The sequence below is a fragment of the Anolis sagrei genome, chromosome 3 (assembly GCF_037176765.1).
Source record: "Anolis sagrei isolate rAnoSag1 chromosome 3, rAnoSag1.mat, whole genome shotgun sequence".
Lineage (NCBI taxonomy): Eukaryota > Metazoa > Chordata > Lepidosauria > Squamata > Dactyloidae > Anolis > Anolis sagrei.
In genome coordinates this window covers 253,423,546-253,442,338 of record NC_090023.1, presented here as the reverse complement: position 1 = coordinate 253,442,338, position 18,793 = coordinate 253,423,546, and the positions used below count along the sequence as shown (strand labels likewise).

The window sequence follows — 18,793 nt, the reverse complement described above, 5'->3', positions numbered from 1 at the left end:
CAGCCACTAAAGGAATCGTCCCCAAGATCAGAGATCCTGCTTAGTGGTGGGTCAGTGGGGAGCCAAAGAACCATGCACTGCCCATAGGCTCCAATATTCCTATTTTTACTGTACCAATTTAACATTGCTATATTCTGTGGTACCATCCAGATTGTTTGTTGTTCTTGTGCCTTCAGGTTGCTTCTGACTTACAGTGTCCTCAAGGTAAACCTATAATGGGCTTTTCTTGGTTTGATTTGCTGATTTGCCTTTGCCTTCTTTGAGGCTGAGGAAATGTGACTTACCCAGTAAGTTTTTGTGGCCAAACAGAGATCCGAACCCTGATCTCCAGAACCCAAAATACTGATTTTTTTTTCTCCAAAAGAGCCTCCTCCACAACTTTGTTCCCTTTTCTCATATCTTTTAGTAAATTCTCCAGTGTACTGGGATGCAGTCTTGTTACGCTCATCAGTGTAAAAAAAACAAAACAAAACAAAAGACTGTGCTTAATGCTGCTGAAGCAAAATATCATTACATTTTAAAAAGCAGAGCAAATGTGTTCAGCCACAAACAGCTCTTGCATAAAAACATTACGCAGCTGGGGATGTGGGGGCAATGCGAATTGCAGCTTGTTTGCCAACCAGATGATCTGTCGAAATGTTACTTACTTGGGACAAATTTCAACACACTAATTATCTCAGGGCCAAAAGAGATGTGTGGAGAAATGTGGCCTTTATGATCCATGTCAGGGTTCCTCCCCCTTATGGTTAGAGCAGATGGAAGAGACTTGATTTTCATCAAGTCTGCATTGAATGGGGAGGTTTCACCCTTTTCTATCAGCAGTGCCAACATAATGAAAATCCCAAACTAATACAGCAAAAGGAGGAAAATCATAAATTGTATTTTAAAAACTCAATTTGTAACTTAAGGGAATACCTCTCTGGGAATTTCTAGGTCCTCTGAAATGACTGTGTGCTAGAGGTGGAAGATTTCTAGGGAGAACATATTAATCAAAACTATGGATAATCACATCTGCAAAAGTTAAATCTGCAAATGTGGGTGATTGACTCCAGTTCATGGAGTTCCCAAACTAAGACCCATTGGCCGGATGCAGCCCTCCAATGTCATTTAACCATCATCCACCCTAACTTTAGATTTAGAGTTGCCCTAAATCTGAAACAACTTAAAGGCACCCAACAACAACAATCCTAATTAACTTGACTATCTCATCAGTCAAAACCAAGCCCACACTTCCCACTGAAATACAGGTAAAATTAGGTTGGTTAAAAATGTTTTTCATTTTAAGTATTGTTCTTTCATTTATTTATTTTTTGCGGGACAAATAAGATATATGCGGTGTGCATAGGAATTTGTTCATTTTTCTTTCAAGCTATAGTCTGCCCCTCAACAGTCTGAGTGACTGTGAACTGGCCATCTACTTAACAGGCAACCATCCAATGCCGACACAATATAATAACATAATATAAAATACAATTAGCATACATTAAAAACAATTTGCCATTTCAAATTGTCATCCAAATCAGCCCGTTGCGGTCCACTGAAACCTTATTGTCATCAGTAAATCAGTCTATTCTGCAAACATGTGATTCCACAGCCAGGATTTGAGTTCCTTCCAGAAGATCAGGAGGGATGGGGCGATCTAATCTCACAAGGGAGGGATACCCACACCGAGGGGCCACCACAGAGAAGACCCTGTCTCTCGTCCACATCAAATGCGACTGCAATGGTGGTGGGACCGAGAGCAAGGCCTTATCGGATGATCTTAAGGTCCTTGGTAGTACAGGTAAACTGAGACGAAACAGTATTTAATCAATCCAAATTTACTCAGAATAAGCCCTAAACTGTAGGTAGTTTTGAAAACATTGCCATTGAAAAGACTTTCTCACAGCAGAAATAAAATTTCTAAAAATGCTAATCTCTGCTTAGTTTTTGGATTTTCCTCCTTCTTGCTAGAATCACTGGGTCACATAACAGCCCAGCTGTTACCTGGTTCTGTACGCCTGTTTTATTCTTGGGCTCTGGTTCATACTACTGTATAGATGAAATATTACTTCAAAGTGTGATCTCAGCCCTCTCTTGGAAGATTGTGGGGGCTGGAGACAGTGCGCAAGTTAGACGACAGTTGGGTTTTATTGTCAGATTAGCAAATCTGAATAGGTGGAGGTGGTGTCTAAAAATCAGAATAAAGCTAATTATATTTCAGTTTCGCCTGGGCAAGGTTCAGGCTTATCAGCTCTCCTCCTACTCTTTGGGTTGGCATTGTATTGGGATAAATTATGGTTCTTTTGATTATGTTTTGGGAAGTCTTCATCAAATGATTTATGTAGTTAGCTTGTTTCATTAACCCATAGTTACTCATACTGTGGAAACAACCTCCCCCCCCCCCAAAAAAAATAGAAGACTTCAGGAGATGTGATTGGTTGTTCAAGGACCATTTAATGGGAGAGGGACTGCTTCAGGTCCCAACATTGGCTACATGTGAGAGGAGGTGACTTAAGAAGGTATGGGGTAGAACAATAGAGCACCCCCCCCCCCCAGACTCTTGGCTTTTGCCCAGTGTGCTTCCCCAGAGTTAATAAAAAATAGAAATTAACAATATATGTGCCCTTCTTAAAGCTGCACCAGAATGAAGAGAAAGGAATGTAGAAACCTGGAGCTTATTCAGCAGCACTAAACTGTAGTGTAATGTCTGAGCTGAAATATTATCTTAAATAAGCAATGGGTCAATGGTGGCTCATAGTTGCCAGGATCATTTTTTTGTCTTTTCTCCTCCCCAAAGCCTACACAAACATATAGGTATTGCACATAGGTTGTCTGAGACAAAAATCTCCTTCCCTAACATCAGAGTCATGAAGAAAAGGTAGAACCCAAACTCACCTAAAGCACTGAAATTGGCTGAGAATAGAAATGTAAGTTGCTTCTGTTTTCACTTCCAGTTCATACTCAGACAGATGTGGCTTACCATGTGGTACAGGAGCACAATCCAACAACCACCCTTTTGTAGTGAGACTTGTATTTGCAGGGAAGACATTCCTGGCTGGACCAGTTACTTCAAACTGTAGATATGAGCATAAAGTTACATTCAAAGACTACTGTTTCAAGGAATTTGCTAGATCCTCCAAATCCAGGGGAAGCATACCATAGAATTGCCTGGAGGATCTAGCATATTCCTGGGGAGAGTTTTTTTCGCTGTGTGCAAGTAAGTGAAACTGTGGATATAAGTTCTGTGGTTACAAGGGCCTTGTATGTGACGGCCACAGGTCTTGTCTCTCCATGTCTTTCTTTATGCTTCCCTCTGTTTCAAACACACTGATGCGCATAACCCTACACAAATGATCCTCAGCTATTTGTTCATGCGCACTTCTAATTTTATGCATTCCAGTTAATGAGTCACACATTGGTGCCACTTTCTCCCAGTGACTTCTGTCTTGGTTGTCTGTTTTATATGTCATACCTTTAACCACTTTCCACCAGACAGCCTTGGGGTTCTGCCAATTAGTTGCCCTGAAATTTTTATTGTTTTTTCCAGACTTTCAAAACACGACTAAGAGACGTGTGGTTTAGAAACAACTGGAGTCTCATGGGAGAAGCATTATTTCTTTTGCCATTTGCTCCATTGCAGAATCTCAGCTGATGATTCATCTCCTTTCTGTGCTCCCACCATCTCTTTCATGTGTGTTTTTGTTTCTTTAAAAAAAGATGGCCTAACTAAGTTTTCAGTTTCAGACATTGTATACCATGGTTTTTGGTGAATGTTGCACAGCCTGCTTTTCCCACTTCTGTGTTTCAAGTTCTGGGAGATGCTGCAACCTAAGCTTTTTTAGCTGGCTTCTGTTACTATGCCTTTAGCAGTGACCAGTTTGGCAGAGATGGCGTGATTAAAACTCTGCTGTCTTACTTTTTCAACTGCAATTACAATGTTTTGGTTTCTCTCCTCCCACTTTTCATTTTATCCTCTGCTTCCTTTGGTTGTTTCAATGTGAAAAGTATTTTGTTTTCCACTAACTCCATACGTAAGCATTTGAAGACTTGGACATTTAAACAAGCCTTTGCCAACGTCTAGTCCCAGTTGTCCACAATTAATGACACAGCACTGCACTTCATCCCATGTCCTTGTCCTTAGCTACAATTTGCACTATCCCACTCCCTTGTCTTATTGTTTACATTCTGACCATGTTTTTGGTAACTTGTCGCCATAGGTCATTAGGTGCAGTTTTGGGTTTTAAATTGTTGTTCTTACATGCTAAAAGTTTTATTCTATTGTATTGTACTATGTGCTTATTTTATGCTTTGTTTTTGACACTTTGTGCCATATGTAAGCCGCCCCGAGTCTCTTTGGGGAGATGGAGGCAGGATATGAGAATAAAATTATTATTAAGTTATTTTAACTCAAAAGAATGGAATGGGATAGAGTCCTGTTCTTCCTAGTAGGCAAAATCAACTTCTGCAACCTCTCCTAGTTCTATGTTTTTCTTCATTAACAACTTTTGCCATTTTGAACACATTCTGAGGTTCTCATACATGTCCTGGTTTCCATCTGTGAATGGAAGTTATAGAAGGTCTTTACATGGGTCTGCTTTTGAAGACGGCACAGAAATTCCAACTGGTATAAAGGTCGGCAGCCAGTCTTCTAACTGGAGCTAATTCTAGTGAACATACAACGCTCCTATTAAAGCAGCTTAATTGGCTTCCAAAAAGTTGCTGGGCCCAGTTCAAGGTGCAGGTCATGACCTAGAAAGCCCTAAACTGTTTGGCCTCCACCTATCTCCATGATCACATCTCCCCCTATGAACCAACGCAGGATCTAAGATCTACTGGGAAGGCCCTCCTCTCGCTCCCATCACTGTTGGTGGGGACGAGGGAGAGGGGCCTCATTGGTGATGGCCCCCGCCTTTGGAACACCCTCCCCAGAGAGATAAGACAAACCCCGTTACTGTCCTCCTTCTGCAGGGACCTGAAAACCTGGTGGCTCCAGCAGGCCTTTGAAAATGATTAGCCCCAGGCTCTACCCTGGCCATCAGTTAGGACCCTGCTCTGCACTTTACCCACTTCCCTGGCCTTATGCTACCTCATGGTAATAGCCCTGGCCCACCCCTCTTATAGTAGTTCAGCTGGCCTTGGAAATGAGTAGCCCCAGGTCATCCCCTGGCCATCAGTTAGGACACTGCTCTGCACTTTAACCCCCCCCCCCCAATGATATGGCCAAAGTACAACAGCCTTAATTTAGTGATCTTGCCTTCTAAGGAGGGTACAGGCCTGATTTGTTTTAGGATCCCAATGAACAAACAATCAAGTTAAAGTTTGCATGGACATTTCTATCACTCTCCTTTGCAGTTGTTTTCCTTTGTGCGTGTGTGTGATCCCTGGTTTTTTTCTCTCTCTCTCCCTCCAGTGTAACCTGGCTCATTTCCTGGGAATTGGCCACCATCTCAGAGTTCTGAACTATCTTATTGGCGCGTTTGACCAGACAGATTCTCAAACTTCTGAACGAATGAAGATAACAGATACTCAATTTAATGGTGTGGAGGTCAGGGTATATGAACCATCTCAAGAAGGAGAAAAGACACTAAAACGTAGTGTGGTCTACATTCATGGAGGAGGATGGGCCCTGGCAAGTGCAAGTATGTGGTTTACAACCTTCCTTCTTTTTGTTTTGTGTGTTTCCATTCCCATTTTTTTTTATTTGGGGATAAGTCACAGGAATTCCACTGCAGGTGGATGGATAGACCACAGGTCAGCATCTACTGGTAGATCTTTGGCTGGTGTACAGTGGCTTCAGAAGGGTCTCTGACTCCCAATTGTCTAACAATAGCAATAACTAAAATTCTTTTTTCCATAAAGGAAATTGTTGAAATAGTCTGCTTGTGTTTCATGCACAAAAGTGTTAAAAATATTATGTACTAAATTTCTTTCAGGGTGTATATATAAACTTTTGGTTCTAAATGGAGATTTAGTGGAGTGGGCAGCCAGTTTTAAGTTTCTGGGTCTTACTGACTGACAAGGTAATGACGACCAGAATTTGGAAAGGACTATGGTAATGCTGAATGGACTTACGGATTTTAGAACTCGGTGAACGTTGGCCACTAGATTGGCTTTTTAGTAGTTATTGTATTAATTGAATGTTTTAATTATCGTGGTTATTGCTGTCATGTATTTTATCTGATTAATTGTTGGCATTGAATTGTGCCGGTTGTAAGCCACCCTGAGTCCCCCCCAGGGGGTTGAGAAGGGCGGGGTAGAAGTGCCCAAAATAAATAAATAAATAAATAAATACTGCTAATGAAGACCTGACTTGGGGCTTTAATACCGTGGCAAACGGGGCCAGTAGAGATTATATTCTCTGAGACTTTTAAAGAACCAACAATTGAATGAAAAACAGCTGATAACCTTCTACGGTTGTGCTCTAGAGAGTGTTCTAGCCTATTGCATCTCTGTATGGTTTGGTAATTGCACAGTGTCAAATATGAAGGTGCTCCAGAGGGTGACTACTACTGCTCAAAGAATTATTGATTGGGTTGTTGTAGGTTTTTTGGGCGATGTCCTCACAACCTCTGAGGATGCTTGCCATAGATGCAGGCGAAATGTCAGGAGAGAATGCTTCTAGAACATGGCCATATAGCCTGAAAACCCTACATCAACCCAGTGATTCCAGCCATGAAGGCCTTCAACAATTATTGATTGCCCTCTCCCCTCTTTGCAAGAACTATATAATTCCTGCTACCTTAAGAAAGCTTAAAATATTCGTAAGGATCCATCTCACCCTTGATACTCTTTTTCGAATTGTTACCATCTGACAGACAGTATAGGATGATAAAAACAAGAACGAATAGGTGGACAGATAGCTTTTACCCTGGAGCTCTGACTATATTGAACTTTCTGGTTTCACACTGATGTGGCATTAGGGGTTGTGTAATAGTGATTAGAATGTGGAAGGATTGGTGTTTTGTTTTGTAATTTGTACATATATAATGTGATTAGGGATTTAACTTTGTTGTACGATGTACAATGACAATAAAGTTGTTCTATTCTAAGATCTATATAAATATACATGAATGTTATGTTTAGACTTGGGTCCCCTTTCCAAGATAGCTAAAAATCTATGTATATAAAAATACAGGTATTTAAAAAAATAAAAATCCAAAATACTTCTGGTCTCAGGCATTTACAATAAGGAACATACTCAATCTGCACAAGCAAGCAGACCTGAATATAATTTTTTGAGGAGTCGCTAACATAAGCATCACCATCTGAAATCTACCTGCGAGATAGGACTGGAAGCACTGGATTATAGTCCCCTTGATTTTGAAAACCTTCCCCTGTTCCAGAAGAGTATCATGATCCTTGATATCAGATGCCAGTGAGGGGTCCAAAAGCATCAATACACTATGTTGATGCTTAGGCAAAGATCATCCATCAAGGAAACAATAGTAGTCTTGACTCTATACCTTGCTCTGAAGTTGATTTGAAATGTGTTTGGAAAACCTGTATCATCCAACACTTCCTGGAGTTGGAAGGCAACTCCTCTATGACTCACCTTGCCAAAAAAGATAGATTTGATATTTGTCTATTGTTCAAGTCAAAAGGTACAGGGGTTTTTTTTATAAAAGAAGAAGAAGAAGAAATCACCCCTGGAAATGTATCAAAACACATTACTTGCTGTCGCTCCATCCTCTATGACAAAGAGCCATCAGGACTTTTTCCTTCATTTTGGTCACTAAGCATTTTCTGATCTTTTTCTTTATGATGTCATAAAATAACTCCTCCATTTGTTTTTAGTGGTACCTAATTTTTCTACTTGCAGCTCAAGCTGCTTTCAAACTGCTTAGGTAAGTGTGAATGTTGGGAGGTGGAGGCTGGTGACAGAAGGTTACCAATAATCAAAAAAACAAGTGTAAAACCTGTGAAAGTGGGGTGAGGGGATGTCCTGGATTCCCATTAGGATAACACAGGATACAAAATAAGGGTTCTAAGATAATACTAAAAAAAATCCTAAGCAGTAGAAATAGTTGGTTGACACCTGTCTTACCTCCCATTTATTCTGCCAGCCCAGGTAACATAGAAAGTAAACCAAGCTACCCACAAAATCTCACCTTGTTCCTATGTAATGTCAGTTAAAAATAAAATACATATATGATCACCTTTTAGATGAGGATGCCAGCTGGCACACTTTACAGAATCTTGGCTGGGAGATGGTAGAGGCCTGGCATGGGCTCAGCTTCTCGCACCAGGATACTGTGTTAGTGAGAAACAGAAGGAAAGACTGCAAGGGAGGAGGTGTATTAGCTGTAGTCTATAAAACTCATCCTAACCTGACAAGACTACCTGTTAAAGAAATGAATCACATTGGATGTGTGTTCATGACCCTTGTGTCATGCGTGTAAAAGGAGGAGCCAAACCTACATGCCACTTCACTTACCCGTAGATCAGTGGTTCTCAGCCTATGGGTCCCCAGATGTTTTGGCCTTCAACTCCCAAAAATCCTAACAGCTGGAAAACTAGCTGGGATTTCTGGCAGTTGTAGGCCAAAACACCTAGGGCCCCACAGGTTGAGAACCACTGCCATAGATACAACTTGTCTTCCTTTTCCTCTGTGCCACAAATGTCTGTTTCACCCAGGCAAAGGAAAGGAGGAATGGGTGGGAACAAGAGCAAGCAACATACAGGAAGAGGAGAAAGAAGCAGATCTGTAGGGTAAGCAATGTTGTGGTCACGTGCAACACTGTTTCCTTCTCTTCCTCCTATTTGCTTCATGTTTCTGTTCCACCCAGCATCTCCATGCCTTTGCCTGGGTGAAACAGACAGTTACAACACACACGGAGTGTAAAGGAGGTGTAAACAGGATAAATAAAGTTGCATGTGAACATTTTCCTACTTTCCCCCCTGGGATCATGACAGGTAAACCCCTTATGGGACCACAGCAATATCTCCCCCTACTCCTGAGACATTTGTGACATTTCCTCTTTTGCAAAAAGTGAAGGGATGACTGTAATTTAAAATTTGATTATATAAAGGGTTTTTTTTTTTAGCAATAAAGATAAGAATGCAGTCCATTCTTATCTTTATGCACACACAGTAAGTTTCCATATACTTGTTTAAATCCAAAGAAAGCGGAGAGAGGGTCACAAGAGAGTAAGTGGGTGGGCAGTCTGTTCTTATATGGGAGAGAATTTCACAATTTGGGAGCAGACACCAAAAAGGCCCTTCACCTATCCTAACCAAATAGGCCCATGACAAGGGCAGAGCCGTAAGAAAGCCCTATCTCATGAACTTCCCAGACCCAGGCAAGCTCAAATAAGATCACTGCTGGGCCTCTGGTTGAGAACTATTCATATTTGGCCTTTCCTGGTCCACACCAGCCCAATGATCTCATTTGACTACATAACCAACCTACACCGTTTTGGGAACCCTTGCTGCCTGTTGTGCACTAATGTGGATGTTTTGTTTAGATTTATGTTATTATAGAATTTTGTCTGATTACATGTAGTTTAATTTATTGATGTCAGGTTTAATTTACTGATGTTAGTTCTTAATTTGATGTTAGGCTTTAATAGGTTTAATATGTCTTACTTTTAAGCCGCTCCCTATGAGGAGCGGCTTAGGGAACTGGGCATGTTTAGCCTGAAGAAGAGAAGGCTGAGAGGAGATATGATAGCCATGTATAAATATGTGAGAGGAAGCCACAGGGAGGAGGGAGCAAGCTTGTTTTCTGCCTCCTTGGAGACTAGGACGCGGAACAATGGCTTCAAACTACAAGAGAGGAGATTCCATCTGAACATTAGGAAGAACTTCCTGACTGTGAGAGCCGTTCAGCAGTGGAACTCCCTGCCCCGGAGTGTGGTGGAGGCTCCTTCTTTGGAAGCTTTTAAGCAGAGGCTGGATGGCCATCTGTCAGGGGTGATTTGAATGCAATATTCCTGCTTCTTGGCAGGGGGTTGGACTGGATGGCCCATGAGGTCTCTTCCAACTCTTTGATTCTATGATTCTATGATATGTGGGGGGGGGGGTTCTGGGATTTCTTGTTAGTATTGTATGTTTTATGTAGGCATTGAATGTTTGCCATTGTTATGTTGGAATCTGTCCTGAGTCCCCTCAGGGAAATAGGGCAGAATACAAATAAAGTTGTATCATCATCATCATCATCATCACCATCATCTGCTAAGCCTGTTGATACTTACTTCATATACGTGGCTAGTGCCATCTTGATTAGCATAAGCAACAGCATTCAAATCCCAGGAAGAGCAGAAATATCTATCAAGAAGTTATTTTGTGAAATTGCAGGTATGGTATAGCAAATGAAGTTCACATTGATTTCATGTTTGGCTGCAAATGAGCCCAAGGATCCTTGAGATGCTAAAAAAAATAATCCTGATTGCATGCATTGCCTTAATGTTTCCTTGTTTCTTTTTATTGGTCCTCTTTTACTCTAGGAGGCGGATACTACAATAACCTGTGCTTGGTTATGGCTGAATCTCTGGATGCTGTCATTGTCTCAATTGAGTAAGTAGATAGCAAGCAGTAACAAGATCCAGCCTTGGATCTTGGCTTTTCATTTTCATCATTTCAGATGTTTTGTGCTTAGGGAGGAAAAAAAGGAAATTTTCTGAGCGATAATCTGATCAGTGAACATCATCGTTCTGCATGCATTGATATTTTCACTTTGATAAAGGAGCAGAATGCAAACAGAGTTTCTGTTGTTAACCAAAAATCTGAGCAGGTCTAAATCTTGTAAAGTAATACCCTATTAAAACAATCCAAGACACACTCCCTCCTCTCCTCCCTAAAACCGAAGTTCAAAAAATGGGATGTGTCCTGGAATCACGGAATCAAGTTTTAAAATATATAAACCTGCATATACTTGAGTATAAGCCAACCCAAATATAAGCCAAGGTACCCAATTTTACTACAAAAAACTGGGAAAACATATTAATGTGAGTGTAAGCCGAGGGTGGAAAAAGCAGCAGCTACTGGTAAATCTCAAAATAAAAATAGATACCAATTAAATTACATTAATTGAGGCATCAGGAGGTTAAATGTTTTTGAACATTTACATAAAACTAATTTAGGATAGGACTGCCAAACTCTGATTAAACCATTGTTCTAACTTTCTTCAATGTAAATGTGCTTACGTATCCTTCCAGTAATAATGAGAGTAAAATAATAATAATAATAATAATAATAATAATAATAGAGTAAAATAATGGAAATGTAATAATACCAGTAATAATAGAGAAAAATAATAAATGTAATAGTAACAATAATAAATAGAGAAAATAATAAATGTAATAAGAATAATAGCAGAGTAAAATAAATAATCTTGACTTGTGTATAAGTCTACCTAAAAAAAGGGCTGAAAAACTCAGCTTATACTTGAGTATATACAGTATATAAAGAGAATCAGGAACTGGGTCTGAAAGCAGAAGGGAAGCCAGTCGTTCTGGCCTTCCTGGTAAAGCCTTCACTTCCCATCCCTGCCCTGTTGCTTCCACCTCTCAAGCCCACACCTTCCTTTCATGTTGCTCCTGCAGCCACCTCCTCCCACTGCTGGCCTGGGGACACTGCCGTAGTTGGGGTTTGTTTTGAAAGGAGAGGCTCTGCAGGATCCTTCTTTCTGTGTGTATATGCTCGTGCGCTCTCTCTCTCTCTCTCTCTCTCTCTCTCCCTTTCCCCCTTTCCCTTTCCCTTTCCTTCTTACTGGCATTGGGAGTGGAGGCAAGGGGAGATAGGGAGATGAGGGAGGAAGCCCTACGTGCCAGGCAGCAGTGGCTCTGCATTGCTCCCTCTGTCTGCTATATCATTGCATATACCATTTAGTAATGATGGGAATTGCAGTCCAAAAAAGTTATCACAAGTTGCCTTGAGGGATAACATAATGAGAAAGCCATACTTTCTAATTTAAGGCAGGAAGCTGTGTGATCTATTCTTCTTCCTTTTGTTTGTCCTTAGTCCTCCTGTGGAGTGGTTCAGTTTCTAGATAACTTGTTAAGAAGGACAACTGTCTGGGGGATGTATTGTCGAAGGCTTTCATGGCTGGAATCACTAGGTTCTTGTGGGTTTTTTCAGGCTATAGAGCCATGTTCTAGAGGCATTTCTCCTGACGTTTCGCCTGCATCTATGGCAAGCATCCTCAGAGGTTGAGAAGGTCTGTTGGAAGTAGGAAAAATGGGTTTATATATCTGTGGAATGGCTGGGGTGGGGCAAGGAGCTCTTCCCTGCTAGAGCTAGGTGTGAATGTTTAGCTGATCACCTTCATTAGCATTTGAAGGCCTGCCTGAGTCTGGGAAAATCTGTTGCTGGGAGATGTTAATCTGTGCCTGGTTTTTTCCTCTCTGTTGTTTAGCTGTTATAATTTTAGAGTTTTTTAATACTGGTAGCCAGATTTTGTTCATTTTCATGGTCTCTTCCTTTCTGTTGAAATTGTCCACATGCTTGTGGATTTCAATGGCTTCTCTGTGTAGTCTGACATGGTGGTTGTTGGTGTGGTCCAGCATTTCTGTGTTCTCAAATAATATGCTGTGTCCAGGCTGGTTCATCAGGTGCTCTGCTATGGCTGACTTCTCTGGTTGAAGTAGTCTGCAGTGCCTTTCATGTTCCTTGATGCGTGTCTGGGCGCTGCGTTTGGTGGTCCCTATGTAGACTTGTCCACAGCTGCATGGTACACGGTAGACTCCTGCAGAGGTGAGAGGATCCCTCTTGTCCTTTGCTGAATGTAGCATTTGCTGGATTTTCTTGGTGGGTTTGTAGATTGTTTGTATGTTGTGTTTCCTCATCAGCTTCCCTATGCGGTCAGTGGTTCCCTTGATGTATGGCAGGAACACTTTTCCTCTGGGTGGATCTTCATCTTTACTCTCGTGGCTTGTTCTTGGTCTTGCAGCTCTTCTGATGTCTGAGGTGGAGTATGGGGGATGATAGGTATTGTAGTCATGTAAATGACACTAGATTGGGCTGGTTGCAGAAAGATGAGAAAGAGAGAGCTTTTTCCATTGAAAAGCTAGTGAAATGTGGATCTCACCACAAGGGAGAACACTGTAGATGAAAATGTGCTCTTGTTTCTTATAGAATCATTTTAAACTTCAAACTCTGGACGTTGTGTTGAAGAATGTTGTATAAACCTTTGAAATAAAATGAAAATATTGTATCAACAGCAGAATGGGGCAAAGGCTAAGGAGGGGGTTTATCTGGAGCCAAATGAAGACCAAGGTTATCATGTTAAATGTGTTCAGAGTGTGCTTTGGAAATTGCTTTCCCTTTCTGCACCCAGACTCCAAAAAAGGATAAGAACATCACATTTAAATCAGTTGGAATTGGCTTCATGCAATGGTGACATCTAGTGGCTCTATGTGTGAACGCCACATATAATACTAGCCTTTGTGTTTTCTTTCCCATGTCAAGAGAGAACAAATGATGACACATTATGCGCCATACTTTGTTTTATAGCTGTTGTTATTCATAGTGTAGTGTTTGTATTTTGAAATACACCTTTCTTTCTCTGCCAAACTCCTGAATGAAATGTATCCACCTAGTATTTAATATTAGCTGTATAAAGCATAAGACAGGAATGTACCCTTTCAGGATGATGAGTAGAAGCTGTTAGTAGATTGAACACAGTACAGTCAGCCCTCCATATCCATGGATTCTATATCCACAGATTGATAATATTTATTTATTTATTTATTTATTTATAACTCGTCCTGTCTCCCCAAAGGGACTCAGGGCAGTTTACAGACAAAAGTAACAAAGTGGCAAACATTCATTGCCAAAATGAATGAACAACAACAACAAATCAAGTAGAGCATTGGCGGCCTGGAGAAAGGGAATATTCAGAAAGAAATCACAAAAGATCGCTTTGGTTTTGACATTTTATACAAGACGCATCATTTTATTATGCCATTCTGTATAATGGGATTTGAGCATCCATGGATTTTGGTATTTGCAGCAGATCATGGACCCAAACATCAGGGGCAATGTCTCAACGATTTCCAGAGTGTAGGCCTACACAAAAGCAAGTTCTGTGTGTCACTTTAGCTTGCAAAATAATTTCTATCTCCTGCTTCAAATAGTGAAAATGTAATTAGGATGCCATTGGTATACAAATTTGTGAATTTATGAATAGCTTTTTTCCCCAAACCTAAATATTAGGCAAGGCTTCTTTTTCACTGACTGCATGTCCAGTGGTCTTTTGGTATATAAGATTACCCAAGAAAATCTTCTCAAAAGTAAGCGGTCGTCTTATACATGGGAGTCATCTTATACGTGGGAGTAGCCTTATACATGGGAGTCATTTTATATGCTGGAGTAGCCTTATGCATGCATGTTATGAATTGTAATGTAAATCTCATTCAGGATGTATTCACTGGACTGAGTATGACACAAGTACCAGATATGCCCAAAATTGAATACTGGTGGGTTTGAGAATGGGGATTGATTTTGTCATTTGGGAGTTGTAGTTGCTGGAATTTATAGTTCAGCTACATTCAAAGAGCCAGTGATGGAATTGAACTAATCCTGGCACATAGAACTCTGATGACCAACAGACAACACTGGAAATGTTTGGTGGGCATTGACCTTGTGTTATGGAGTTGTAATTCAGCTGCATCCAGAGAGCACTGTGGACTCGATGATGGATGTGGACCAAACTCGGCATGAATCCTCAATATGCCCAAATGTGAACACTGGAGTTTGGGGGAGTTTGGGGGAAATAGACCTTGACATTTAGGAGTTGTAGTTGCTGGGATTTATAGTTCACCTACAATCAAAGAGTATTCTGAACCCCACAAACAATAAAAGTGGGCCAAGCTTCCCTCACAGAACCCCCCATGACCAACAGAAAATATTGTGTTTTGGCAACCCCTCTGACACCCCCCCCCCTCACAACCCCCTCAGGGGTCCCAACCTCTAGGTTGAGAAATGCTGGACTACAGCTTCCCACAAGTAGACACCTTCCTAGATATTTTGCACTACAATTCCCATAGTCACCAGACAGTCAATCATGGGATCTTTGCTTTTGTGAGCAGCTACCCCAGTGATCTTTCAAATGTCCTGTCTTTAAAAGAAAAGTCCTCTCCTCCCATACACACACATGTGCATATTGCAAATTATTCTTCACAAGTTAACCAGATTGTATAGTTCCAATTCAGCATAATTCCACTTTTGCTGGCAGGGACTGTTTCAGAGCATAGTAGGGCTGTCCAACCACGGAAAAATTTGTTTCTAAATTCGATTTGTTTTTAGGGGGTTTTTGCGTTTCGTTTTTTAAAAGAATTCTGAAATTTTTCTTTTAAAAAGTTCGATATTTACGAAATTTCGGAAATTACGAAACAATTTCGAAACAATTACGAATCGATTCGTTAATGGCGGACGCGATTGAGCAATACGCTAAAAAACCCTCCAAATGGGACAGGGGGAACTTCTGAAGCTTCCCTCTCCCTCTGTTGTTGACTGTTGGTGTGATAATTTATTTTTTTATCACTGATAAAACAAACAACGACTATAAAACTTGCACCAGACATACGGAAATAATAACGAAATAATAACGAAACAATTTCGAAACAATTACAAAACGAATTGGAAAAATTCGTTTTGTTTTTTAGTTGCTCCTGAATGGTTCAATATCGCTTCGTTATAAAAAAAAAACGAACGAAACCGCCCAGCCCTAGAGCATAGAAAGGTTGTTTGCTTGTTACTGTAACCTCCACTATGAATCCTTGGCAATACTCCACAGGTTCAGCGTTTTTTCTTATGGGAACAACTCTTTTCATGGCAGGTACAGATTGGTGCCAGATTTCCACTTCCCTGCTCAGTTTGATGATGCCATGAATGCTGTGAAACACTTCATGCTTCCTGAGGTCCTGGCACAATATTCTGTGGATCCCAACAGAGTTGCAATTTCTGGTGACAGTGCAGGAGGAAATTTGGCAGCTGCTGTGTGCCAAGAGGTAACCCAAGAAACACCAAGAAGGGGTACAAGGGGCACGTGTAGAGATCAGGGGAAACTAATGGCTTTGTTATCAGTAGGATGGTGAATTTACTTTAGGTTTTAACCTGAAGATTAAAGGAGTTAGGATCAGTTCCGTGCCCTCATTTTCCCATCAAACCCTTGTGTGGATGGAAGTTTCCTTATTACTGTGAGATTGATATGCCTTTGAAAACTTTTCCAAATGTGGTTTGAGTGCCACTGAGTGAAAACCCAAACTCTCCTCTCAGTCAGTTGTAAGGATACGTAAGATAAGGAAAGGATTCTTTTAACAAGAATTCAGTAAATATTTACCTTGAATACAATGGAATTCATTTAGGGCAAACATACTAAATTATTGTGAAATGCAAGAGGCATTCCAAAGTGTTTACCAGAAACTCTTAGGTTTCTTTGTAGTCCATATTAGCCACTCCTGTTCAATATGAGAGTGGAATTTCTTCCAAAGGAGATTGCCTCTTTCATAAAAGATAGGAGGCTGCAGCGATTGCAAAAGTTCCTTCTTTGACCTTACATCTCCCAGAATCCCCTCCAGCCACCAAGCTGAGGGAGGAGCCCCTGTGCCAGCAGGACTGAAGACCGACAGGTCACAGGTTTGAATCCGGGGAGAGCACGGATGAGCTCCTTCTGTCAGCTCCAGCTCCTCATGCGGGGACATGAGAGAAGTCTCCCACAAGGATGATAAAACATCAAAACATTCAGGTGTCCCCTGAGCAATGTCCTTCCAGACGGCCAATTCTCTCACACCAGAAGTGACTTGCAGTTTCTCAAGTCACTCCTGACACGACAAAAAAAAATCCAAACTGAGGGGGATTCTGGGAAATGTAGTTCAAAAGAGAAGACTTCAAAGCTTTGGGAGTATGGGGATAGAGAAAGTGAAGCAAATCCTAGTTTCTTTGCATGAGTTTAGTATTGCACAGTACTTTCACTGTGCTTTCTTTCATGTCTTCTGCAGATGACTCAAGAGGAGAATGTCACCAACCGATTTAAACTGCAAGCTCTCGTCTATCCTGTCCTCCAGCCGCTTGATTTCAACACTCCCTCGTACCAGCAGAACGAAATCACGCCTGTCCTTTCCCGCTTTGTCATGGTGAAGTTCTGGCTTGACTATTTCAACGGAGACTATGACTTTGCCTTTCCCATGATGATGAACAACCACACTGCCCTTGATGTGGACCATGTCAGCCCTTTCCGAGAACGGTTGGATTGGACTTTCCTCTTGCCTTCAAGGTTCAGGAAGAATTATAAGCCAGCAGTGCCCACAACGGGAAAGGCAGAGATCATCCAAGCTCTACCAGCGCTGCTTGATGTCCGTGCAGCTCCACTGCTAGCCGAGCGGGAGGTCTTTCGCCTCCAGCCAAAAACTTACATCCTGACCTGCGAGATTGATGTTCTGAGAGATGATGGTTTAATGTATGCCAAGCGATTGGAGAAAGCTGGGGTGGAGGTGACTGTGGATCACTTTGAAGACTGCTTCCATGGCTGTATGATCTTCACTGTTTGGCCTACCAACTTTTTTGCAGGGCATCTAACCAGAGACAGCTATATCAAGTGGCTAGATCAAAACCTGTGAAACAAATGGGCTTTTCCCGCCATATGTACAAACTAACCAACCCTAAGGGGTTCCAATGCTATGTATGCTCCTTGTACAATCTTGTGCCATCCGTTTTAAGATCTCGTGGATGTCAGTTAGAGCATAACCTAGCATGTGACCCTTATGTCTCTCATATGACTTGTTTGCACTTTCAGGTAGCAGTTTTGTCTTAATCCATTTGTCAGCCTAAAGCCTAATCTACCATGCAGAATAAAAAGGTCATAAATTAAGCTGCTGCACTTCAGACTCTGGCGGTGGGACAGAATGCCATTTCTGAATATATTTCCACATAAAATAACTCTCCTTAAGTGGAACATCGAGATATCAGCAGGAAGGAGTGTTTATCTTTTTTTACGTACAGAGTGGGCGAAGCAGTTCTGGATTAATCTGAAATATAATGTTCCCTATTTGCAGTGTCACATGATCAGTTATATTTTCTCTTTCTGCTACATGTACAGAAATAGCCTGGGTTCCATTCAAATCCAGTGCCTTTGGAGGCCAAATTTCAAGTTGCATTTAGAATGCAGCAGCAAATTATTGTTGACTTCAGCTAGCATACTGGCCCAGGCCATTCTAAACTTTTAGTCAGTGATCTGGAATGTGTCATGTTCACCAGATCAGAATGGGGCAATACTGCTTCCATACAACATGGTGAGTACCTGAGGGTACATAGTTAATGTTATACCTGCTCACAGTTCTATCCCACAGAATTCTGGGATTCGTGTTTTAGTGATTTTCAGATTTTCTGCTGGAGACTTCTTGTACCTATCAACAGAATGCTAAGTACCTCACTAAACTATGAATCCCAGAAGCCATGACAGTTAAGATATCAAATTGCTATCATTGTGTGGCATAGTCATAGTACTACATTGACCCTCAGACATGCCCATCTTATGAAAGTAAAGCTTGATGAAATTCCTATAGATTTAACCCTTCCCAACACCATTTCCTGGGGTATTTCGGGAACTGTATTCTCCCCAAAAGAGGGTTTTTTCTCAACCTCACTAGTCTTCCAGTCAACCGAATGCGGTCCTTCAGGTATTGATTCTTCTAGTCCTTCAGGCACTGATTTTTATTTTTCTGGTTCTCTGTATTACTTCTGGGATTTTCAGTTTAGGGAAGGGCACTGAGCCATATAGTTCATCTACAAATCTCAGAATTTTGTTGGGTACAGTGCTGGCCATTAAAGTGGAATCATAAAGCTATCATTGTTTAGTATGAATGGACGCCCG

General features: G+C 41.2%; 1 protein-coding gene across 1 annotated transcript in view; it reads left to right on the top strand.

Moving 5' to 3' along the window:
- The window catches only part of NCEH1 (neutral cholesterol ester hydrolase 1), a 30,738-nt gene extending 12,947 nt beyond the window's left edge, over positions 1-17,791 (top strand). The window contains exons 2-5 of the mRNA XM_060767518.2: positions 5,393-5,621; positions 10,428-10,497; positions 15,761-15,932; positions 16,923-17,791. Coding sequence (XP_060623501.2) covers positions 5,393-5,621; positions 10,428-10,497; positions 15,761-15,932; positions 16,923-17,540 — 1,089 coding nt within the window. The 3' untranslated portion in view covers positions 17,541-17,791. The remainder of the gene's footprint in view (positions 1-5,392; positions 5,622-10,427; positions 10,498-15,760; positions 15,933-16,922) is intronic.
- Positions 17,792-18,793: the final 1,002 nt, after the last annotated feature.